Consider the following 26728-nt stretch of genomic DNA (forward strand, 5'->3'; position numbering starts at 1 on the left):
AGGGGGAAAAATGCAGGGGTGTTATCACCTGCCATGATGACCTTTATAGTCTCAGAAGAGAGCTCAGTGGCATCAAACATAAAATATAGAGAGAGCCACCCATCTATGGATGGGTTTGCCTTTGCTGCCCCTGTCTTTCTCACACGCATGTACACGCGCGCGCACACATGTTCTCACAAGTGTAACACTCTGTCCGAACCTATTCAGAGCCTAAGTCTAGATTATTTATTAACAGATTCCAGCACCAGAGTACAGCATCCTCCTAGATGCCCCCAGTACAAGCACATATCGTGAGAAAGAACTGCTTTGACTCATCAGATGCCACTGTCTATACCAGCCTGCATTCATGCCTTTTGTGAAGCATGAGCATAATCTGAATCCCACTGGACAGTCTTGAAGTCTTATTCAATAAACTTCAAGAATAAGGGACAGCATAAAGACCAAAACTCCCACAGGTGAAGCTATGTTAGTCTGTTGCTGCAACAAAACAATAAAAACTTTTAGTACCTAAAAAGCTAACTATTTTTAAAATGTTGTAAGTCTTAATGGATGAGAGTCTCCACTTCATCAGACACATGGAGTGTTATCCTCAGTTGGCAGGTATACAAAAACAGGGGAGGGGAATGTAAAATATGGGTTTTAAATGGTAATGCAATGCAAATATTCAGAGGGAATTCATTTGGAGTATATGAAAAAAAGCAGTGACCATTCACTGATCATACAACAATAATTGGTGACAATGTGTCTTGCCCACATTGCTAAATGAATTAAAACCTATTGTTCTCAGGTCACATCCAGGCTTGCAACAGCATCACATACCTGCCAAGACCTGCAGCAAGGGAAAGAGCCCCCACAGCAATCTTATTGCTGCTGGTCCTCAAGCTCAGCCAAGACATTCAAATTTTATTGTGCATGATAAATATTATTGTTGGCATCCGTCTGTTTTGGGAGATAATGGAAGAGTGTGCCTTTGTGGGTAAAGTAAAACTGTCTGGAGAGTTACAGCGCCTGCAATGGCTGTAGAGACCAATACGGGAGAGATATGTTTTGTTGCAGTTGGGGCGGATGAAGGTGTCCGGTTGTTCTGCTACTGATGCAGCATGGCATTTCTTGTCTCTGTGTTCCTCCCAGCGGTCATTCCTCTGCTATGGATATGCAACCTGTCTGTCACCAGGTATTGCAGTCATCTGCAAGGGATTCCCACGCAGCAGCTTTCATGTCTCATTTGCAGACAGCTTTGTAATGCAGAGTTGCTTTGCCAACAGGCCTGGTGCCTGAAGCTGGCTCCCTGTCCTTGGGGATCCTGCTGTCTTCCATTCTATGGACATGACCAAGCCTTCGTAGATGTTGCTGAGACAGGAGTGTGAACGTGTTAGGAATGTGGGCTTGGAAGAGCACATCTTTGAGGCTCTGTCCTGCCACATGATGCCCACGTGATGCAGTGCATGTGGAAGGTGTTGAGGCCTTGCTCCTGGCAGTTGTAAGGTGCCTATGACTCACTTCCATAAAGCAGTGTGTTCAACCTGCAGGCCTGGCAGACCTTCATCTTGGCATTGGTCGTTAGCAGCACATTCTCCCATACCCTTTTGGAGAGGTGAGCCATTGCCATAACTGCCTTGCCAAATGCAGCGTTGATGGAGATGTTGCTGGTTAGACAAAACCATCTACCACTTCAAGTGTGTTGTCACCACCGCTGGTGTGTGGAGTGCTGCTGACATCCCAGCTCAGGACATTGGTCTTCATCAGGCTGGTGATAAGGCCAAACTGCCTGTAGGCTTGGGCAAAACAGTTGATGATTCTCTGTAGAGCTTCCTCAGAGTGTGCTGTCAAGGTTGTGCCATCTGTAAACAACGCCTCTTGGATAAGGACACACTGCACTTTTTTCTTGGTGTGGAGATATGCCAGGTTGACTGGACCCCAGGATAAATATGTGCAGTAATTTTAAAACTTGGCCATCTGCTTGTAGGGTCAGAGTGCACATGGAACGCAGCATGAGGTTAGCATCTGTGTCAAGTGCAAGAGCACAGCAGAGTGCTGTGAGGAGCACAAGAGAACACTTCTACCATCTTGTGATGACAGTTGTATAAACTCAAATATTCTTAGACAGAGCCTTCTACCTTTGCTTCTATTTGAAGTGCTTTTTTCTAGTTTGATTAAAGTATTTCTAAAAGTCACTTCAGGATAAAGTGTGCGTATGCATGCATATTCTCCTCTGGTGGCATGTCTGAGGCCATTTACAAGCATTAGTGAATTAAGTTCTACTGTACTTCCTACCTCGTGAATTATTCATCTGTTATACAGATGGTAAAGACACCTTTGGATAAACAAATCTTTATAGTAAGTCAAGAAGCACTGGAGATAGAGCTCATACCTTCTAAAATTTCATTCAGCATCATTTCATTGGTAGCAAGTACTTTTCCATGATAGCTGTCACATTTGTCGGCACCTCTGGTTTTCTTACCTTCACACCTTGAGCCATTGCAGGTAGATCTTTGGCACCACCCAACTTCAGAGCAAACATAACAGTTTTCAATTGAGACAGTTCCTACATTTCAAGGCTGAGTCAAACGTTAAGAAGACATCTGAAGGCAGCTCTGTTTAGGGAAGCTTTTAATGTTTAATAGATTATTGTATTTTAATATTCTGTTGGAAGCCGCCCAGAGTGGCTGGGGAAACCCAGCCAGATGGGCGGGGTATAAATAATAAATTGTTATTAGTAGTAGTAGTAGTAGTAATATCGTGATGCAAATGTTATATATCTCTTCATCTCTATCTATCTAACATCTATTATCTCTCTGCCTATCTATCTATCTATCTATCATCTATCTATCTAATTTATTTCCTGCCCTTCCTCCTGAAGGAGCCCAGGGCAGCAAACACATCCACAATAATAATAAAAAAGCATTCTAAAACAGTTAACACCTTCCAAAACAGATTCAAGTTTAAAACATTCTAAAAATAGTTACAGTTAAAAGCCTACTTTGTACATATATGCAACTTCTACAGCAACAGTAAAAGTTCATTGCATGCTAAAAAGCACCACAGATATCACTAGCAATAATTCTCATGTATGTGATTATGTGTAAATACAAAAAGACAGCAGTGGGCTAATCAGTTATGTAACTTTATAAGATGCAAGCAGAAGTTGCTGACAGTAATAAGGCTGGCGCATGATGTACTGTGTAGCTTTGAAGTAATGAGTCATCATCACCCACATGTCTCCAGAGACATTATTTGGAGCAGAGCAATGACACTGGTTTCAATTATAAGCTTACTAGAAGGCAGTGGTAAAATGTAATTATGGGGAGCTGAAGTCATTAGACTGAAGACTATGGATGGAAACTCCCAGGAAAGCAGAGAATTAGGCTTTTCCAATTAGAAACTTTAGTGTTTTAGGAATTTCCACTCCTCCTTCTTTCTATAGTCCAGAGCATTCGTTGAGATATAACTGTCTCGAGAGACAATGGAGGACTCCTCTGGGATTGAAGTCAAACCGCTGCATTTGCAGCACCAAATTGACCTCCCCAAAGCACAAGCTTGGGTAATGTATATGGGAGGTCCTGAGCTGCCCAGACAACAAGAACCCTCTCTTGGCCTTGCTGATGTGGCCCAGTTCTATGGATGGAATTCATCAGCAGCATACATATGATCCCCTCCTTCACATTTTTTCAGAACATGCTGACACTATTTTTCTGTTCTGGTTTGTATTTAGATAACATTTTTGTTTTATGAAGTATGTGCCTGCTTCTATAAAATTAATGTCAGTATTTTTAATGTTCATGTTTTATGCTTTTTTATTTTAAGCCACCTGATGATGATATTGATGATGATAAAAATAACAATGCAATTTGTAATTCACAATCCTGCATTTGATTCAACAGAACTTGATTTGGTAAAATGCTTCCTTATTTCTGGCATGCATCATATTTGTTTTCAACTATCTTGATTTACTTGCTTTTATGTTATCAAGATAATGCCATTTCTAAAGACTGGTCATTCATTCTTATTCTTCTCCATCCTTTTGGCAACCAAATTAAGGTTCAGCCGGTGCTATTCCTTCAGCTCTTCTCTTCTCTGCCTGCTCCCTTTGAGCATGGTTCCTTGTAACACCTGAGATGTTGGTGAGGTGTTCCTAGAACCGTTAAATATGTTGCTGCAGTCTAAATCTCTATAGTCAGTTATGTGGTTTGCAAGAATAATATTCATTGCCTCTTCCTTTCCAGATTGAAGATGTCATTACAAGAATGCAAGATGACAAAACAGGTGGTGTGCCCATCCGAACAGTCAAGAGCTTTCTGTCGAAAATCCCCAGTGTTGTCACAGGTATGTATGCTGTTTGAATTGTAACACAATAGGCCATTCAATTTGTTTCAAATCATAATAGTAGGAAGAAATAGGAAGTCAGAGCACCGGACCATCTTAACTCAGTGCTGTCCACGATAAGGGTGGCTGATTTGTAGCCCTACCCATGTGGTTCGACTACAATTCCCATCATCCCTGACCATTGGCCATGCCAGGAGTTGGAGTGCATCAACATCTAGAAGGACAGAGCTTAACTACACTGACTGGCAGTGGCTCTCTAGGGTTGCAGACAGGAGTCTTCTTCAACCTGGAGATGCCAGGGATTGGTGTGTAAATTGAAGCTCCCTCATGGCAACCCAGGTGTTGGATTTTGCTATCCAGCCATGCAGGCAACCTAAGAGGCGCATGCGTTCTTCTCAGTACTACTATGATCATGACGATTTTCAGTTCTCCTGGGACTTTCAAGCTCATCTGCAGTCCCCAAATACTAAGTGCATAATGTAGGCCAGGGTCAACCAAAGTGGACATCAGTCTTAGGCAGCATGGCCAATGGCCAAGGATTATTGGAGGATTATATGTTCAACAACAACATCTGGAGGGCACTTGTTGACTATCATTGATGTAGCTATGTACACAGAGTACGAGGGCATGAAATTCATGTTGACAAACTTTGTATCTGAATGTCCTTTGGTTTTTTTTTTAAAAAGCAAGTGATTCATCTCATTTGAAAATGTATCCCATCAGCTCAAGTGCGAAAGACACAAGTCAAGATGACTTAATGTATATTTAGCTAAGAAAAGGGATTGCTTATCTTCTTGTTTAATATTCATGGGCTTTATTTAAGCATTGGAGCTAGCCATCACTGTTCCTTAGGAGAACAAGGAAGGGAAAAGACGACAATAATTTCTAAGCTGATTATCCTTATCCTTATGCAGGATCAGGCTTCCTGAAAACGGGTCTTTTGCATTCCTAGGAATAGCTGCTGTAAGGATTTTTTTGGCATTAAAAATTCTATCACAGCCTATTTTTTCTATAGGGTCAAGATAATTCCCTTCAGATTGTGATGGTTGTGGGGACAGCACAGTTGATATGCTGCACTGCATTTTGTACTGGCAAAATTGTGATTCTTCCCCATATATTGTCGGGTGGGAATTTTTAGACTTTGGGCTTAAGGGTCTTAAAAGGGCTTTGGACGTGTAATGTGTACTACTAGTCCACTTCAAAATTTTGAAAAGCCAACCCATGTGCATTTGGGGACCCCTCCTCCTCCTCATTCTACCGAGACATTTACCGCAAAGTCCTACTCTGAGTAAGTCACTGTTGAGCCCATAGGCTGACACTGTGGTTGTTGTGTGGAATGCAGTGTCACTGGCACCTATTGTCTACATCAGGCATCCCTAAACTTCGGCCCTCCAGATGTTTTGGACTACAGTTCCCATCATCCCTGACCACTGGTCCTGTTAGCTAGGGATCATGGGAGCTGTAGGCCAAAATATCTGGAGGGCCACAGTTTGGGGATGCCTGGTCTACATTATGAGGTGACCAACAAACATAAATAATAAATACTATGTGAGTTAGGCTGCTGTAAAAGACTTAAAAGCAGGACTTCTAAAAAAAATTGGTAGCCCAACTTGACGTTCCTCGTTTGTAAATCCCAGCATCTCTGACCATGGGCAATGGTGGCTGGGTCTGATGAGAACTGCAGTCCAACATCACCTGGAGGGTCACAGATGGACCACCTTTAGTTGGTAGTAGAGAAGAGCGGTCCATTGAGCTAAGGGAAGGATTTGTGAATAGAATCCTGCCATTCACCATCTTGCTGTCTTTTCCCTGACCTCCACTTAACCAAACAGTATGCTTTCTTTCTAGAATCTAACCCCAGCCTATTACACCTCCTTCAAATAAAATGTATGTAGAGGAGCTGCTGTGCCCATGAGTCAAATCATGACTGCGATGGTGGTGACTTAATGAGTTCCTATATATAGTGGCAGAAAGGAAATGAGAAAGCAGACCGTGGTATCTCATCCAAGATCAATTGTAATAGCTCAAGATGCTCATGTAACCCCTTCGAGTGTGTAATCTTAACATTCATGGAACTTCCTTCCTCAAAATCACACTCCGGTGTAGAAGTAAACATGATGAATATTTATGAATACGTTCACTAAATGCTCTCTGTACTTCACATAAATTGTCTCACTAGCAGGCCAAAATGATTGTTTCGGAATATAGCTAAGGGGCTGAGACTGAAAGATTGCAGCTTGCTTAAGGCCAATCAGTGGCCTGTTGGCTTTGGGGCTGATATCCAGCTCATTAAATAATGGTGTCTGTACTTGGAACCGGTGCTCTAATTGCTGCCTACAAAGCAGGATTTGAAATCAGATTATTAGACCAAGATTTCCAAGTGAAAGCGGAAGCTGGCTGCATGAAGGGAGGGCCAGGGAGGAAGCATAAAGCGCACAGCTCAGTCTCATAGCCATAGTTCAGGGTGTACCAGCCTGATATTGTGACATCTCAACCAAGCCAGTGAGTTCATGGCTGGATGGAGATTTGAACCAAGTCTATCCTCTATGTAGTAACAAATACTACATAAAAATGAACATAAAAGCAAAGACCAGAGAGGTACAAGCCAGAGGTTTACTAGCAGCATCTAGCAGTAATCCTAAATCCTGTATTAATATTGGTTTTGCTTCTGCATCCCAAGTTCACCTATCATCCCTTCTGGACAATTCATAACTGATAGGCAGGTATTATTCAAGATTGATGACCAAGGCTATCCATAATTTAGTTCTTCCTCCACAGTCGGGAAAAAGGGGTTTGGAAAAGTGTTGATAGTCCTTCTTTATATCTGCGTAGGTTGTGAAGTCAGCTTATTTAACCAGGGACTATTAACCACTGCACTTAGTGTGCAGATTTTGCTCATCTGCCTCAGGGCATTAAATACTGTGAAGGTTCTTTAGAAAGGATGTTTCCAGCGCTTGGAGGGTATTATAAAAAAAAAGAGTACTCAAACATTGATGGAAAGTCTGTGGGTGCCAGTAAAAAATGGCTGCCATGGACCACAAAGAAAGAGGTGTTGGTACTTTGGACCAGTGAGTATCACACACAAAAAGCAGTGGATGCGTCTATATGTCAGATCAATATTTTAATTTTGATTTTTAATGCTGTATACTCCCTTTTCCCATCACCTCCTGGCAAATAGAAAGGGAAGAAATGGAGGCAGTGAGAGATTTTACTTTCTTGGGCTCCTTGATCACTGCAGATGGTGACAGCAGTCACGAAATTAAAAGACGCCTGCTTCTTGGGAGAAAAGCAATGACAAACCTAGACAGCATCTTAAAAAGCAGAGACATCACCTTGCCGACAAAGGTCCGTATAGTTAAAGCTATGGTTTTCCCAGTAGTGATGTATGGAAGTGAGAGCTGGACCATAAAGAAGGCTGATCGCCGAAGAATTGATGCTTTTGAATTATGGTGCTGGAGGAGACTCTTGAGAGTCCCATGGACTGCTAGAAGATCAAACCTATCCATTCTTAAGGAAATCAGCCCTGAGTTCTCACTGGAAGGACAGATCGTGAAGCTGAGGCGCCAATACTTTGGCCACCTCATGAGAAGAGAAGACTCCCTGGAAAAGACCCTGATGTTGGGAAAGATTGAGGGCACTAGGAGAAGGGGACGACAGAGGACGAGATGGTTGGACAGTGTTCTCGAAGCTACGAACATGAGTTTGACCAAACTGCGGGAGGCAGTGCAAGACAGGAGTGCCTGGCGTGCTATGGTCCATGGGGTCACGAAGAGTCGGACACGACTAAACGACTAAACAACAACAACTCCCTTTTCACCTGCTTCTCAGTTGGAAGATCGCATTGGTCATTGTCATATTCATTTATACTGATCCTCCAGACTTCCCCATCCCCCTTTCTCTCTCTTAGAGATTTATTTTATTTTGTCTTCCTCTGCACTTTCAGGTCTCTGAGATCTGCACACCAAAAGCTGAGGATGACTATGACACCTAGAAGAGATCTGACAAAGCATATAGTGAATTAAAAAGTCAGCATTTCCCTTGTTCCATGGCAGTAGTGGGCTGTGATACAATTTAAGAAGTCACTACCTCACCTTTTGAAACATCTAGAGGGGAGGGGAGTGTTTCATTTCTGAGTTTATGATTCCCTCTCAGTCCGAGGGAGGAAAGGAGAACCAAAAACAGAGGACGTGGACTGGGGGGTAATGAGGAAATAGAAACTACCATTTTGATCCTTCAGGCAAACAAAGACAACCAGTTAGTTCTTGACTCTGCCAGATTATCCCCAATATTTAGGGAAGAAATAAAATGTAGAATAAAGACCTGTGTGTCAGCTTTAGTCAGGTAGCGCTTAATAATATTTTACTCTCAAATCAAATAGACCAATTCCCATTGGCAATAATGTTCAAGTTCTCCGGATATATTGCTGTCAGCATAGGAAACAATACCGTACATATTAAAGGGAAACTCAGAGCTTTTAAAGGAGCATCTCTCTGGAATGTAGCCCATGGTAGGTAGGAAAGCCAAGCCCTTTGCCTATTTACATATGTTAATTATTACCCTTTATTTCAAAAATGCCAGCTAAGTGAGCGTAACAGAACATGTGAGTGGCTTGATCAAGGTGTCCACAGAAGTGGAGCACGGGCTTGGTGCGCTGATGTGACGATGTGGAGGGTGGACAAGAAGTATGGTCCACTCCTGCTTCAAACCAACATTGCCATATGTAAGAGTAAAAGGTAAAGGGGCCCCTGACCATCAGGTCCAGTCGTGTCCGACTCTGGGGTTGCAGTGCTCATCTCGCTTTATAGGCTGAGGGAGCTGGCGTTTGTCCGCAGACAGCTTCCGGGTCATGTGGCCAGCATGACAAAGCTGCTTATGGCGAACCAGAGCAGCACACGGAAACGCCGTTTACCTTCCCGCCGGAGCGGTCCCCATTTATCTACTTGCACTTTGATGTGCTTTCGAACTGCTAGGTGGGCAGGAGCTGGGACCGTTGCAGGGATTCGAACCGCCGACCTTCTGATCAGCAAGCCCTAGACTCTGTGGTGTAACCCACAGCGCCACCTGGGTCCCTATATGTAAGAGTAATAATAGTTTTATTATGTCTACCCCACCCATCTGGCTTGGTTGCCTCAACCACTTTGGGTGGGGCTTAAATGCATGGATGTGGTTCAAGTTGTATGAAGACTAAGGGATAGAGGCAGAGAAACATACAGCACGATGTCATCAAGGCGCAGAATATGTTTTGGTAGATTTTTCAGGGGAGAGGAGAACGTAATCAGGATATGCCTTTGTGTATACCAGGGGTCAGCAAACTTTTTCAGCAGGGGGCCGGTCCACTGTCCCTCAGACCTTGTGGGGGGCCGGACTATATTTTGGGAAAAAATATGAACGAATTCCTATGCCCCACAAATAACCCAGAGATGCATTTCAAATAAAAGGACACATTCTACTCATGTAAAAACATGCTGATTCCCGGACCATCCGCGGGCCGGATTGAGAAGGTGATTGGGCCACATCTGGCCCCCGGGCCTTAGTTTGGGGACCCCTGGTGTATACCATCAGCCAACTAGTCGTTGCTTAGTATTCAGACTGAGTTTAACTTCAGCCAGGTGGTGAAAAAGTAAATGCTTTCACTTAAAATGTATTTTAATGCTGGACATTATAAAGTCAGAGAAGCTGGAAATAAACTGGCTCTATCTGATGCAACAGAAAGCCCACCGCCATTGCTGTTTGCTGCCCAAGAACAAATGATTACAGTGCTTTGGGTCAGGAACCACATATAGTGGTGCTGTGTGTACTGTGATTATGCAACAATCTGATTAGGAACACAGAAACTCCCTTCTTATTGTTAACACCTTAAGATGGGTGTATTTCCTAATACTAATTCTCACCCCGGTGACCCTGCTGAACTGTGATGCATCTCTCATAAAATGTTCATCTAATTGGCTCCCATGTGACAAAGTGGGTGTCAAACCACTGTAATTCCAGGCGGTGTGTCCTGCGGGTACTAGTTCCTCAAGGATAAGGGTTTGCAGCAAGGGCTGTTGAAAAACGAATCCTCTAATGGTCTTAGAAACCGTAGGCTTTAAAGTTGGGTATTAAACAAACATACTATGTCACAGATGCAGAAACATCTTGAGCAAATTGAATATGCCTAAGCTAAAAACAAAACAAAAAATAATTTAAGCATTTCCTAAAATATTTCAGTGTGGGTTTCCCTCCCCGTCTTTCAAAACAACTCCAAATATTTGCATTTCAGCTGGAAGGAAGTTTTGTGCTTTTTATAGAAGTTCTGCTACAGCTGTGTTGGGATGGACTTTCTAGGTGGCATAGCTTGATAGTGGGTCTTTTAATTTTTTTTTTTTGTGTGTGTGTGTGTACATGTGCACATGCACACACACACACACACACACACACACACACACACACTTGTGTTCCTCTAGTATGTTATACAGTACAATGAGAGGTGGTAGAAGCATCTATGATGAGGCTAAGCAATGGCTTCAAACCAGTCTTCAACCCACTCTGACTGGAACTGTCTCCTTGATCTGAATAGGACTTCAAGAATAAATAACTGAAATATTACAGTTTCACCAACACATTCTCCCTCCCGTGTCAGAGGTAGTATGCCTCTGAATACTAGTTGATGAGAATTGCAGGTGGGGAGGGACCTGTTGTGATGCTCAGGGGCTTTCCTGGGCATTTGTTTGGTCAATGTGAGACTGCTAGACTAGAAGAGCCTCTGGCCTGATCCAGCATGCTGTTCTTATGTACTTATGTTCTTATTCAGTGCAGAGTCTAGGCAGTATAAAATCTAGATGGAAAAGGCTTCTGGAGAGCATATAAAGGGATGTATGCTTATTCTTTAGCCCAGTTGCGCTGAGCAGCTTTCCTGAGCAGGATCAAGCAAGTTCAAGGATTGCATAGCTTCCTTGCTCTCAAGACTTTCCCAAGGAATTTCTGTGACTTGAATTCTGTGGATTAGCTGAGGAACTGCACAGTTCCCCGGAGCCTTTAAAATCAGCCTTTTTTTTGGAGGGGGGGGATTTTGCAGAGTGCTGTCTGAGCTGTGATTAATGCCCAGGAAAAAACAAAAAAACCAAAAAAACCCAACCAGAGAAATACATTTGTCCATGCTGCTGTCAAAGGAGGTTCATCTGGACTTCTCTTTGATGGCATTTCGGAAACTGGTAAAAACAGCAATATGAAACACAGTATAACATTACAGTTAAAAACCTACAGAATCTGTCACATAACCCCTGACCTATTCAGAAGGCCTGTTCAAAGTCCTGGAGAGTGAGAACCACCACTGGCTGTTGGTGAAAAATAGGCAAGGTAGGGACCAGCCAACATTCGGTGGCTGGGAAGGGGTGGGGAGTGGCATTGCAAAGAAGGCCCTCTAGCACAGGCATCCCCAAACTTCGGCCCTCCAGATGTTTTGGCCTACAACTCCCATGATCCCTAGCTAACAGGACCAGTGGTTAGGGATGATGGGAATTGTAGTCCAAAATATCTGGAGGGCCGAAGTTTGGGGGTGCCTGCTCTAGCAGGTCGCAGGCCTCCTGACATCAATTGATGTTGGCAGAAGTAGCCAACTGCAGCACCCAAGGAGGGCAATATAGGGAGAGCAACTTTATTTTTCCTGTTTATTTCAATGGATGTTAACTGAATTTAAATCTTCAAATTTAAGGTTGGTGGTTGTTTTAATTGGATCCAACTGATTTTTAAAAAATTATGTCTTAAAATACTGCATCATTTATTCAAACAGTTAGACTAAATTCTATATATGATACTTGCTTGTCTATGCTTTCTGTTTCTTCGTGTGCATATTTGTAGATCAAGCTGCATCCAAACTGGGCCACTCTCTTGTGTTAGGACTGGAGCACAAGTTAGCAGAATTTCCAATCACAGCAAACAGACACGGCTTATCAGCTACCGTATGTGTTTTACACTACTGTACAATATATCCCTCCTGACATCAGTAAAGGCTTCTGTTTCAGGGTCCAAAAGTTCTTTCTCCCTCAGTCCTGGAATCAAATGGAGGAGACTGTAATCAAAAGACAGAAGTTCAGGACTCGTGACCTTGAACAGGGACTCAGGTTTTTAAGGTGGAAACTCTTCCAGGTAAACTAGTCCATTGAGCCATTTTCCTATTTTCTCTTCCCCCCCCCTTAATTAAGGGAAAGGTTATACCTGCTCTTTAGCCATGACACTTGGGAGATCTGCAGTGTCCAATTAGGGTGAGCAAGGAGAAGGAATTCCTGACTCCTCCTCTCCTCCACCTCCAGTGGCTTCTTCCTATTTTGCCCAGCTACATGGCAGCAGTTTCATTATAGAGTAGTTTTATTGGGTCATACCCTTAGCATCTCCTCAGAAGTCCTACATGGAAATTCATGTCCAAGTTATTCATTGAAATTCATTTTCATTTCTACCTATTTTATCTGTTACAATATCTGGCTGTCTGTCATTTCTTTTTATACATGCTGCCATTTCAGCAGAGTGGAAGCTCCTTTCCCTTAATTGCACACACATTTTTTTCAGGCCTCAGTCTCATTACTGCTTGGGAAGACCTACTGCAGGCATGGGGAGCTTCTGACCCACAAGGCCCTCCCCCATAGCTGTCAAGTTTTCCCTTTTCGTGCGAGGAAGCCTATTCAGCATAAGGAAATTTCCCTTTAAAAAAGGGAGAACTTGACAGCTATGCCCGCCCCCCACTGCCCTCCGCAGCCACACCCATACAGCATCCTTTGCAGGGCAGGTAAAGTCACGACTGCAAAGAAGCATGTGGGCGTCTTAAAGTCTGCATCTAATTCCTCCTCTGCAAGCGGGGCTTGCATTTGGTGCCCTTTAAGTCCCACTGTGGTTTGTGTTAACTGGGTGCACCTGGCCACAAGCAGAGTTTGCAATGTTGGATACAAGTGCAAGGGGGTCAACTTCTGAGCACCTGAGTGGAGCAACTCCACGAAAAAGAACACTTGTCCATTGCAGCCCGGCTGAAATTCAAACTGGTTTGTAAACAGAAAACGCTTCAATCAAACCACACAGGCAGAGGAGCATTTTTCTTTTGCAGACTGGTTTTTATTCAAGGGAGACACTTCATCTGACATCATAGTGATGTCATCTGACATCACGGTGATGTCATCTGACAGGTGGGTGGCCTGGCCCATGTATCAAGATGGGCCCCACCGGGTAGGACTAGGATTTGGCCCACTGGTTAGATTCACATACCCCTGTCCTACTGGCTTGCTAATACTAAGCTATAAACAGGCCTGTGCACTGCTGTAACTGGGACAGCAAAAAAATCAAGATAAAATTTAAAAGCTAGAAGATTATTCTTTTAAAAAAACCAAAACCCCTCTCTAATATTTTTGTTACTGATCATTTCTTTCTATCTACTGAATACTAATGAAGCAATTAGGCCCCATCAGAAGTGTGACTGTTTTCGCTGGAGCAATGAATGAATTTTAACTGAGCATATACGTACATAGCATTTATACATGGCTTTCAGAAACCCCTTTTGAAAAGTCTATTACCATCAAATTATTGGGTTTTGAACAAAATTATATTTCTCTCCAAATTACTACAGCTACTGATCAAATAGAGCAGATTAAAGCTGTTTCTTAAGTGGCACTTAAATCCATTTGTGTAGTTCAAGTGGGACCCAAACAATCTCACACACCCATAGAATAAACCAGTTTTGCTAATGCCTGGGTCTTCTTTCCTTTCCCCACGTAATATAAGTATGGCAGTCTCTGTGCCCCCTAAATAAAATAGGCAACGGTACTAATCATGTGGGTGAGATTTCTCCACCCAACCACCCCTCACTGAAGACACTGCTTTTGGCTTTGGCTTTTGCTGTTGGGATGGCACCCCACAGCATGGGGGGCTTGAAGCTCACAGTGAATATAGCAAAACAACTGAACTGACCTAGAGACTCACCTCTGTCATTCTACCCCAAGATCTAAGGTGGCTGGCTACTTACACGTCACCAAAAAAGGAAGAGTCATTGCATCGCTGCAAAGGAAGACACTAATTTGCCAAATGTTTCCATAGGTTCATGTACATGTAGAGTTGTATATAATTTGAGCAGAAATACGTATCACCATATGTGAAAAAGACTGTGAACAAGAGGCCAATGTGTCTGCTAGATCTGTTGTCCATGAATTAATGGTTTTTGGACCACATCAAAGCCATTTCTGGTCTCCCTTCTTAAGCTCTTTATCTTTAAAACAGGCTTGGGCTGGAAAGCCCTTCAAGCCGGTGTTCGAAACTCCCATTGTTCTAGGCGCATTTTGTGACAGGGAATTTCATTAGCGTGAGCATTTTCTGAGCTCTGGGTGCAGTACTGTGCCTAAAATTTCATGTGAGTTTGAACTTTATCTCTAATAATACTTGGAGAATGCAGCCAGCTTGTTAAAATGGAGTCGAGAAAATAAACTGTGACCATTTTCCACCCCATGTGACAAGTTTTGACCTTGACAGGATTGAACTATGTCAACAAAAAGGTATTCGCCTGAGTTCCAGCGGACTGTTTTGACCATAATGTGGGAAGTAAGAATAGGACTATGTCAAGAGGAGACACAACAGCAAGAGTTAAAGCAACAATTCCAGATGGTGATGGCAGAATATGACTTCTTAGAGGATGAAGCTACTGAAACTGAGGAAGACGAGTGTGAGAATGACAGTGACAGTGATTTGGAGGATTCTGACAATGATGGGGACTGTGATTTGGAACGAAAAGATGAAGATGAGGACTGTGACAATATAATACAAAATGAAGCTCACCACGAAAAAAAAGATGATTTTACTCTACAAAAAGTTAGGTGGAGTGCCCCTCCTTTGAGGGGGGTACGATTGGATTTACTGGAACTCCAGAATGCCCACAGGGAAGAGGAAAAAAATAAGCAGAGAAGAGAAGAAACTCAGGGGTGCTGTATGGAGGCCTGGATGGCAAAATACTGTAAAAAGGGGGTGGGGTGAAGGGAAAGTGAAGTTGTGATTAATAGGATGGATTATTAGGATTAAAACTGGACTGCTGACTATGGAACTTGCTGGATTGGGGGGTTGGAGCCGGAAATTGGGGATGAAAAGTTAGTTTGGGAATAGTTATAGTTTAAAAGTGAATTGATTTTGGAAAAAGGTGAAAATATGGAGGCTTATAGAGGGGGAAAAAATTAGGCACGGGAAGAAAAAATGGGAGTTTGATTTTTCAGTGATTTGGATATTTGGTGAAAATGATAATAGCTAAGTTTTAAAGTAGTATAAGGTATAAAGGTAATTATTTCATAGAATAAGAAACTGTTGAAGAGGATAAAAAAGGGATGAAAACCGGGGAAGGGGGGAGGTTGGGGAAGCCCACAAAATATGGTTTATTAACTATGAATGAAAAAAGATTATTTTTGTTTTGTTTTTCCTTTTTTGTCTTTTTGTTTTTCTCTTTTTTTCTTTTTTCTTTTTTTACTCTTTTTTGGTATGAGAATAGATGGTTGGATGGATGCCTTCCTGCGTACTGCCCTAGTTCCCTGGAGCTCTCTGGTGGCAGGGGGGGGGCTTTGGGGGCAGGGGAGGGGGAGGAGGACAGAAATCCAACCATAAAATGGACCATCTCTGACTGTTCACCTGCGTGGGATACTTCTGTGGCAGGGGAGGACCCATGGAGGGGGGTGGGAAGAAGGTGGAAAAGGTGTTCATGTATGTACCGTTTTTTGTAATTTGTAAAATCAATAAAAATTATGATTAAAAAAAAAAATTTTCAAATTAAAACTGCAGAGTGGAAGCAAAGGGGGACCTTTTTTCTGCCTCCCCACTTCCAGCTACTCTCTGAAGACTCAAGAAGGGACCCTCATAAGAATATTGGGGAGGGGCAGGCAGGGGAAAGACTAGAACAAGTGAAAAATGAACATAATATTTTAGCTGCAGTTCATTCATATTCAGCTTTGTATTCTTGTTATAAAAAAGCATGCCTAGACATTCTGTTGTTGCGCCCATAACCTAGGTTGAAGGTGCCATTTAGCTCCTAGCTTTCATTTCTCAGTTTCCAACACTGTTGCAAGCAGAGGGCCCATTCAAACAATGGACTATCCTTTTACCGTCCTTCTGACAGTAAACTGCCCTTTTGTAAAGTAGGACACATAGAAACCCCCTACCAAGATCCTATGGCAGGGGTAAAGAGCAACATCCGGCCCGCAGGCTGGATCCTGAGCTCCTGCACTCCCTACAGGGCATTTTGAACTCAAATTAAGATCTTTGCCAAAAGCAGAGATTGACTGCACTAGGGAGTTCGTGATCAGGAACACCATAGCTCAGCTGATCCCAACAGGGTTTGTGAACACTGTCAGCTGATTGGCACTGACAGCAAGCCCCATTTGCCAAGGAACAAGCAGGTGTACGCTTTAAGACTCCCAATAGCTGCTTTGCAGCTGCATCTTTACTTGCCCCATACCTGATGTCACAAATGATGTGATTGGGGGCAAACAGGCCTTGTGGGCCAAAACCTAATTTGGTTGATAGGTGGCTCCCCATTGCCCTCCTACAGTGATACTGCATTAATGGTCAATTAGTTCAACATAAAAACCAGTACTGTTCCATTTGTCATGATCAGTGCTTTTTAAAAAAATGTTTAGGGGTTCTCTCATTTTGACTTAGGGACCCAAGTGGCGCTGTGGCTTGCTGAGCCTAGGGCTTGCTGATCAGAAGTTCGGCAGTTCGAATCCCTGTGATGGGGTGAGCTCCCGTTGCTTGGTCCCAGTTCCTGCCAACCTAGCAGTTCGAAAGCACGTCAAAATGCAAGTAGATAAATAGGAACCGCTACAGCGGGAAGGTAAACGGCGTTTCCATATGCTGCTCTGGTTTGCCAGAAGTGGCTTTGTCATGCTGGCCACATGATCTGGAAGCTATACGCCGGCTCCCTTGGCCAATAATGCGAGATGAGCGCGCAACCCCAGAGTTGGTCAGGACTGGACCTAATGGTCAGGGACCCCTTTACCTTTACCATTTTGACTCAAGACAATCACCATTTTATAGTTCAAATCAGGGAAAATAAATACAGTAAATGGACAAAAGTACAGAGATTCACCAAATGTTTAGGGGTATGCATACCCCTGTGTAACCCCCCCCCAAAAAAAGCACTGGTCATGATGGTTCTGTCCTCTTCTGTGTTTATTTGTAGTTATCTCCTTCCAGTCTTTACATGCCTCATTATTGGACACTGACACATTGTTGAGCATGCAGTGATTTCTAATTCACAGAACTTCTGGGTTTTAAATTTGCTCCAGATCTGCAACACAACTAGAACTAACAAATGCTGGTTTGTGGTGGTGAGGATCCAAGTAAGAACTCTGTACCAATTCCTTTGTGTGTGTATATATGCAGCATGGTATCAGATAATGTGAAGCACTGGCAGAAAACAATATTAAACTCTCCATTGTGTCCTAGCTGTTCAAATAATTTATGTACGCTGGACGCTGATGTGTCTCTGCACCAAGAAGGTTAAGTCCATAAATAAGCCATATAGAGAAAGAACAGAGCACACTTTGATTAAGAAATGTGGCTGTGATGTAGAGTAAGGAGACCAACCTTTGAGTCTTATCAGTGATCTATATGAGCTAAGTCCCTAAAGAGAAAGGGAGAATCCTCTTGAGATTTTCTGCTATTTGATCTTCCTTCAATTGCGAAGCAGTTACAATTACTATAGCCTGCTTCTGGAGGTGGGGGAAAGAAAAGGGGGGCAGTTCATCTCTTGCATGGAACGGTGTGGAAGGTATTGTGATCACTTAATGATGTCCCAAGGGAAATACATTCCCAGCGGAGGCCCTCACAGTCTCAAGGTACACTGTACAGCCACTGTAGGTGGAAATCTGCTCTGGCAAGGCTTTGCCATTTCCCTAACACTTTTCCTCCCAGGATATTCTCTCGATACTTCAATTTAGCATGCATGGCTTTGTGACCATTTGAAAGGCTTTCAAATTAGCTTTGTTGAGCGTGTGTTTGCCGAAAGTGCACACACGTATGGTGATTTGCAACGTAAAGGGTTTTTATCAGCACAAGCTTGTGATGGATGTGTGATTGATGTGTTGCTAAACTGTAAGTGAGATATGTACGTCAACACATAGGCATATTTGCAAAACCTTCCTGCTGTGCTATCATGTCTTTGGATAAGAAACATGGAGAGCATAAATGAGCGGGGTGGGGGTGTTCAGGAATGCAGGGCAGTGGTGAAGAACAGCCCTTGTCAACCTGGTGCCCTCTAGGCTGGAAAACATTGGTGGACTGATAGATAAAGGCTGGTGTAGAGGCATAGAATCTCAAGGAGGAAAATATTCAATGCCTTCTAACAATGGCCTAGAGCAGTGGTTCCCAACAGGTGGTCCGGGGACCCCCAGGGGTCCGCGAGCTATGCCAGAGGGGTCCGTAAGATGCTATTAGAATAAAAAATATATTAAATATATTTCATATGATAACAGATTTTTTGTTTTGGCCGCTTCCTGCATGAGCAGAGTCTAGCGCAAAACTAGAATTAGATAGAGGCAGTAGTTCTGCTGTATGCCGCAAGGACTACAAGAAACTTGGAGATAAGGCAATGAAAAAGATCCTTCCATTTGCAACCACATATCGGTGTGAGCAAGCATTTTCTTCCATGTGTTTCATGAAAAACAAATATAGGAATCGGCTCGACATGGGGTCGGATTTCAGAGTGAAAGTTTCAAGTTTGGAACCTAATATTTCAGAAATAATGGACTCAAAGGACAGATTCAACTCATCTCATTAAGAACTGAAAATTAAAACTAACTGTATACTGATGGAGTACTCTGTTGTAACTGTAAAAAACGTATAAATATAAAATATAAAAAGACTCTTAATTTGGCTCTCACTTTTTAATTTTAGGATTAGGAATTAATGGGGGTCCTTGTCACAATAGCGGCTCGATGAGGGGTCCTCGAGAAAATTTTGTTGGGAACCCCTGGCCTAGAGTAGTGTTCCTATACAGAATATGTAAACATAACCTGACCCTTAGATGTGCAGATGAGGCTGTCAAGTGGTTTTTCTGTCTATCTATCAACTATCTATCTATCTATCTATCTATCTATCTATCTATCTATCTATCTATCTATCTATCTATCTATCTATCTATTTACCAAATCCGTATCCCATCACTTTGAGAGGGGCAGTTTTCCTGCTAGGCATCTCAATTAATATATAAACTAAGGAAATTTAGAACAGCAATCTACAAAACCACATTTTTAAAAATGAAAACACACACCTTGGCAATAAAATTAATAGATGGCAATACCCCAAAATTCATTAACTTAAAACAGCACTCAGCCCAGTAAAACCATCAAATCACAGTCATAATGTATGATAAAATAGAACCAAAGTTATAGCAGCCGGGCTAATTCTTAAATCATGGGAAGGCAGCAGTGAACAGGTACGTTTTCCGCCTCTTCTTAAAGGCCTGAAGTGACGGAGCCTGTGGAATCGCAAGTCCACAATCTCCACCCTCCAAAGAGCCCCCTTGCTTCTGCATGTCAACCTATTTGCTCTCACAGGGGGGTCACAAGTCAGCTGATACGGGTGAGGGCAGCCCTTCAGGAAACCAAGTAATTTATATGGATCTCAATAATTTTATCCGCACAGGCAAACACATAAACTGTCTATTCTGCCAGTCACAAGTGCATCATTTCTATACCACATCTGCCTACAGCATCTTGTGATCAGTGCATTTATGGCCCCCACCCTTCTGCCCACAAAAAGAGTGGAAACTTTTTTAGTTTAGTTTATTAAATTTATAAGTTGCTTCCCACAACAGACAGTTTTGAAGTGATTTGCAAAAATAGAACGCAGTGATACAGAAAAAAGAAACACAAGCATAACCAGAGTAAAAACATCTAGTCATTGCTGATGCCCAAATTCCTGGGGAAACAAAATGTCTTTTTGTGGTGCCAAAAAAGTGACAAAGTTGCCATCAGGTAGGCCTCTCTGAGGACAGCATTCCATAGACAGGGAGGTGCTACAGAAATGGCGCTGTTCTCTTTGCTAACATCTGAACCCCCCTCGGAGGTAGCACATAAATAAGAGTCTCAGCTGGTGATCTCAGGGTCTTCTTCTTCTTCTTTGGTGATAACTCGTAGCCGAGTTAGATTGTCTTCCATGAACACAGTCTTAACAGTGAGTCCGTAAGTGACTGTGGAGGCCAATTCTGGATACACACATCCTTCCACAGTGGGGACATAGATTTCCGGGCAGGAGGTGATCAAGGTGAGGGTTTGCAAAACATGCCTTCCTCTTAGCATGTTTCTCCATTTGAGCATCTTCAAAGTCCATGAACCTTTGGTAAAGGCTGCTCTCCAACTGGAGCACTCACGGGCCATTGTTTCCCAATTGTCAGTGTTTATACTGCATTTTTTTAGGTTTGCCTTGAGAGAGTCTTCAAACCTCTTTTGTTGACTATCAGCATTACGCTGAAAGGCAGCCCTTTAGGTCATAAGGATGCTGAGCTACATAAGACTTCAAAGGTTGAAACCAGCACTTCAGGTTTTGAGAGGCCCACACTCCTGTTTCATCTACTGAACCAGACCAGTGCCAATATTAACACAAGTTATTTCTGTACCGTTGCACTCAAAAAACACTATATACAGTGCTAATTATTATTACAGAATAGGAACAGGAAATAAACAAGGAAAGAGCAAGCTGCATGAGCTCCCCTTCCCCAAATGTATCCTTTCACTAGATCTGATAATTTCATTGTTCCTAATAATATTCTAGGAATACTTCCATTGAAAGGAGACATACAACTGTTTAAAACTAGCAAACAAATAAAAGACCTGCCTTGCTCATTTTATGTTCCCATGCCTGTGATGGCCTATGAATGAACCTGAACTTTTGGCCTTTGCAACAAAACATCCGGTGGTTGTTTCTTCCCACTGCAGACAGACTTCTCCTAGCAGTAGTAGCAGACTACTGCAAATGCACATTAGATCAGTTTTCATATAAATTCTGTTTACGCTGAAAGGGAAAGCAGCATTTCGAAGTGTTAATGACTGCTAATTCAAAATCAATGTGTCCACAGATGCCGGCAATCCACCTTAGCTAACACACACTGTATGTAGCACATTTTTAAATAAATAAATAAATGAAATAATGGAAAGTTTTTAGAACCAGTGGCACTTTGGCTTTCTATTTTGTGTACAAGTCCACCATCTGGTGGCCAAGTTGCATAACTGTTTCTGGAATGGTGCTTTGCTGGAGACATTTTCCTGCAGAGTCAAGTCCTTATTGTGTGTGTGTGTTTAGCAGAAGGGAAGTTTGAGAAATTCAGCCTTTGTGAATTACTATACAGGCTCATCGAGTCTGCACCTCCTGGACTAAGGTGCAGGTTGGGAATGTAGTTTTTAGAATGCAGTTTGGAATGTTGGTTATTCTTAGTATTCCACACTTTGAATTTTGCAGTGCTGTTCTCAACTAAAACTGTAGGGAAATGCATTCAGAAATCTGTAATTTAATAAATAATAATTTTGAGAAAATATATTCAAAAATATCTATTTGACACCAATTATCATGCAGATATTTTTTATTAAAAAAAACTGCCAATTAATGTGGAAACAGAATGGAACAGATTTATGAATGAAGGCATGTGAAATTGATATGAACTGGAAGCAGACTAGTGTATAGTATGGTTAGCTAACTAGAGGCTCAGAGGCAATATGCAGCCCCCACAAGTTTCCCAGAATAACACATGCTCCCCAATATGCATCAGAATCACTTTCTCAGATGCTAATACATAAAGGACTCTTTAACAGAGGATTTGTAGTGAGCCACTTTTTTCTATCAGGGACACATTCCTTTGTGGGTCTTTTGTTGGGTCTTATTTATAGATATATGCGGAATTAGGGTCCCTTGAAGCTAGAATTCAACAACGGTAATTCACAGTTTGTAGTCATGGTTCAAAGTCACTGTCTCAGATACCAATGCATGCTAATAACTTGTGAACCCCTCAGCTTTCTGCTTTCACCCAAATGTTCACTGAAGCAGGTGTGCAGGCATTAAAAAAAACCCTCCTGCCTAACTTCAAAGGTGTCTTACTAGAGAGGAAGCAAAGCAGGGGGCAAAGGAATGAAAAAAGCTGAGGAGGAGGAGGAGGAGGAGGAAAATCTCTCTCTCTCTCTCTCTCTCTCTCTCTCTGTGTGTGTGTGTGTGTGTGTGTGTGTGTGTGCAATGAATGGATAAACAAAGGATTGTGCAGCTTATGTTTCATATGAGAACACAGACTTGAATGTGATGAGCAGGGATTGCCCAGTAATTGATTCATACTTCTGTAGGAGAGGTGTAGTTGGACGGCATCCCGTGTGAGATTTCGCCTTTCCAGCGCCTTGATACTGGAATTAGGGTTGCATTTGCACGTACTGTAGCATGAGGAACTTTCCGCAATATATCTGTCCACTGTTTTTCATTGATGCGGCACAGTATGGCGGGATAATGTAGATGGGGATTTGCGGCCTAGCAGACTGCACCTCTTTCAGTGGTACTTACATTCTTTCATCTAATTTTCATGAGACATTGTGCATGAATCGTGAGATACTGTGCATTTTTGTAAGAACGTAAGTAGAGCCCTGCTGGATCAGTGACCAGTGTCCTGTTCCCACAGTGACCAGCGAGCAGGACCTGCCTGCAACAGGCGTCTCTCCACTTCTGATTCCCAGCAACTGGCGTGCAATGGCAATCTGCCTCCGTATTTGTGATTCCTTGAACCTGTGGGACTAAGTGGTTAGTAGTTGCCGCATACGTTGTTGTCTTGGCGTATTCCAGGGCTTTCTTTTGGATACATAAACTTCTCCTCACAACTTTTCCATATTTGTTGGAACACAACAAATTGTTGGCCACCGCCTAGAACAGAGTTAAGAAAGGTCTGGCTTTCCCCAAACTAAGCAGTACATGGGGCTCACATGGGCCCCCTTCCCTTCTCTGCCTCCTGTATGGTTGAAAGGACCACTGCTTCTGAGTTTACTTTTCATTTCAAAGAATTTCAGCTCAGTGCTATGTACTTTCTAACCAAGAAGACCTCAAACCACAGGTTATGAAGCTGGCTTATATGGGTAAGCACTGTGGTGTTGTTTTTTGTTTGTTTTTGTACATAAAACAGTCATGCAAGATTCTTTGTAAATGACAGTTAACATGGCCTACGCCTTAGCCACATGGGAGGAAGCAGAGGGCATGAACCTGAGGCATTGTGTCTGGACCTAAGGAGGTTCATCCATGGAGCATTAAACTAGGACTTACACCCTCCATATGTTGCTGGATTTTATTTAAATTGCTGTGTTGGCTGCTGCTCATTAGTGCCTTTATGTTGCTGTTGTTCTTAGTTTTTAAGGCAAGGAACTTTTAAAGGATTGTTGTTAAACATACATCAAAAGTCTCAGAATTGTGAGACATTTCAAGGGTGCAGAGCTGATCTGGGTCTGTTTTACCCCCTCCAAATAAGGTCAAATATTTCTGCTTATTTACAAATATACAGTCAAACCTTGCTTTGCAACCGCTTCGGTTGCCGACCACTGCGGACCCGAAAGTGTTTACATCCGGGTTCCATGGCGTCGGATGCGCAGAAGCGATCTGTACAACGCACGCATGTGCAGAAGCGCTCTATTGACGCTTCACGTACATGCAGAAGCGTGCCTTCGGCGACCGACCAATTTGGGGAGTGAACAGCTCCGCGGAACGGATTGCGGTCGCAAACCGAGGTACCACTGTAGAAGACGGAACATAGGTGGAGGTACAGCTTCAACACACTGACAGATATCCAAAACCCCCTATTCTCCTCCTTCTAGGAGAACCACCAGCATCCCAATATACTTCTGGAGTATAAGGTCACTTCTGTCCCTTTAGAGGACAAGAGGTCATTTATTCTAACCCCTTAGCTCCGAAGTTGTCTAAGAAGACGTCTATTGAATGTTCTGATGGCACCTGACAGGACATTTTTCAAATGTCCCATTGTGCAGCTTCAGAAGCACAGAGCAGCTGAGTGGCGCAACTATTATTTTCGAAAAATCACAAAAAGAAGCTTCTTAAACTTCCAACGAAATTGTACCACATTCAGGCATTCCCCAGGCAGCTCCCATAGGCAGTGATTTCAAAAAAAAAGTTTGTGTGGCATCCTCCTATGAGCTTTCACATGAGTTTGGACAGCCAGGGAGGTTGTAGGGCACAAGAGAAGGGCACAGGCATTGGTTAAAAAACAACCAAGAGGACACTCCTTAGGTACCTCATAACAGTATTATGTTGACATTAAGGTAAATGACAAAGCCCTGCACCCTAGAGAAATCAACCAACATTTCCAGCCTCTTTCCCCAGAATTCTCCCAATGAATGGATGGGAAATAACAGACCAAATTGGTATCACAGCACTAGCTTAAATATCAGAGGCCTTAGCATTTGGTATCCACAGCACACACTAGCCAGCCAGTCTGAATCTAGGCATGGCAGTAGCTTTCGGTAGAAACAACCCTCTTAGTGGCTTGGGGTTGATAAACTTAGATTACAGTGCAGGACATTTAACTCACAGGTTGAAACTTCAGATTCAATTTCTGGCAAGACTCAGAAGGACATGAAAAGATTTCACGCTCTTTCCTTCTCAGCTTTCCAATTAAAGTTTCTGGTGTGCCACAGAGCTCAGATCCTGGGCGTAGCAGCTAAAGGTTTCCTGGGACTCTGATGTTGACAAGAATTCTATCAAGGAATAAGATGAAAGAAGATTCCTCCTTCCTTGGAGAAACCAGATAACGATTCCATTTCACTGCTGCTAATAAATTGAATGATGTCCGACCCAAATCTTGAACATATTTTATTTGCAGGGAGCTGATTGGAAATTTATTCATTCATCTTGGCTTTGGTCTTGAAATGAGGTCTTTGCTTACTATCAAGTAGGAATAGGACTTAGAAAATATATATTCTTGAGCCCACCTTCCAATGTGAATCCCTTCTCAATCTAGAAGGTGGAGATGGCAATGATGTCAACCCATTTGATAAAGACTTCTTTTAATCCCTATATTGTTGTTATCTAATCCACCCAAAAAGTGAGAAGCATCAAGAAATCACAAGAAAGGGAACTGAACCCTGAGGGAGAAATATGCCATATAAAAATAATATACAGTGTGTGTGTGTGTGTGTGTGTGTGTGTGTGTGTGTGTGTGTAAAATGGAAAAGGGTCAACTCTCTTAAGTAATATTGAATAATATTATACAAAAGATCCAGTTCTGATGTTTGCCAGTGTGTGCTGGTTAAGAGTCTTTGGACCAAGGCTGAGACCCATGTTCAACTCCCCCCTCCACCATGAGATTATAATACTATGCAAGTTTCTCTGAGTCATTTTTTGAGAAAGTGATTTATATATTTAGTCATCATCATGAACAATAATAATAGAGGTCACTTGGTAACCTTGGTGCTCCATCTCTTAGCCAAGCCTACCAACCAGGGTTGTTGTGAAGATAAATGGAGCAGGGGAAGAACTATGGGAAGAACCAACACTGAGCTTGTTGGGGGAGACATGGGATACATAGTTAGTTAGTTAGTTAGTTAGTTAGTTAGTTAGTTAGTTAGTTAGTAGTAAATAAATAAATATTATTTGAAGCATTTTGGAACAGAGAGCAGACAGATTGGTGGTGTGGCATCCCTCATCTGACCTGATGCTTATCAGGAGGGGTGAGGTGGTGGCCAAATCAGTGCAGTGCAAACACACCCATGCCAGATTGTCTGCACAAGTGTGTTTCCACTGCACTGACCTTGCCTCTGTCTCTCAGTAAGCAGCAGTGGCAAAATCAACTGGAGGCCTCCTCTGCCCAGCAGAAGGAGGCAGCCTTTCAGATATAGGAGGCCTCAGCCTGCCTGACTCTTCTTGATATGTCATGGGCAGTGCTGCCATGACACACCCCAAAGGCAAGGTGCAGAAAACAAACGGAGCGCTCTGCTCTCATTGCTCAAACACTCCATGCTGCTGTTTCTTTCTTGATGCATCTTGCTGGCAGCAAACAGAGCAATTACCACATGCTGATACTGAAAGTGAAGCAATTACTGCACTTTCAGATGGAAGTGCCAGGATTTTTCATGCTGACATGAGCAGTTATTTACATATGAATTACAGGGGGGAAATGCCATTAAATGGTTTTCGGACATTGTGGCACAACATGGTGTTACATGGAAAATCCCTTGTCTGGCAGGCGAATTAGGGGGGGGGGATATCATAAGCCCTCTGATAGCAGGTCCCGCACATTGTCTTGCTGCTGCATCTTAAGGGCTTCAAACAGGAAAAGAAAGAAGACAGTCAACGGTCTTGGGAGAGAGCTAGATGCTGCATCGAAAGTGCTTTGACTTCCCTTCCAGCTGAAGACTGGATTTTGTGGGCAGCAGAGGAGCCAATGTTA

At 42.8% G+C, this 26728-nt stretch overlaps 1 protein-coding gene across 3 annotated transcripts in view; it reads left to right on the top strand.

The window, feature by feature from the left end:
- The window catches only part of RGS6 (regulator of G protein signaling 6), a 208205-nt gene that overhangs the window by 105538 nt on the left and 75939 nt on the right, over positions 1-26728 (top strand). For all 3 annotated transcript variants that reach the window (XM_060273710.2, XM_088670129.1, XM_088670126.1), the window contains exon 3: positions 4224-4323. In XM_060273710.2, the coding sequence (XP_060129693.1) occupies positions 4224-4323 (100 nt within the window). The remainder of the gene's footprint in view (positions 1-4223; positions 4324-26728) is intronic.

The sequence above is a fragment of the Zootoca vivipara genome, chromosome 1 (assembly GCF_965207765.1).
Source record: "Zootoca vivipara chromosome 1, rZooViv2.hap1.1, whole genome shotgun sequence".
Lineage (NCBI taxonomy): Eukaryota > Metazoa > Chordata > Lepidosauria > Squamata > Lacertidae > Zootoca > Zootoca vivipara.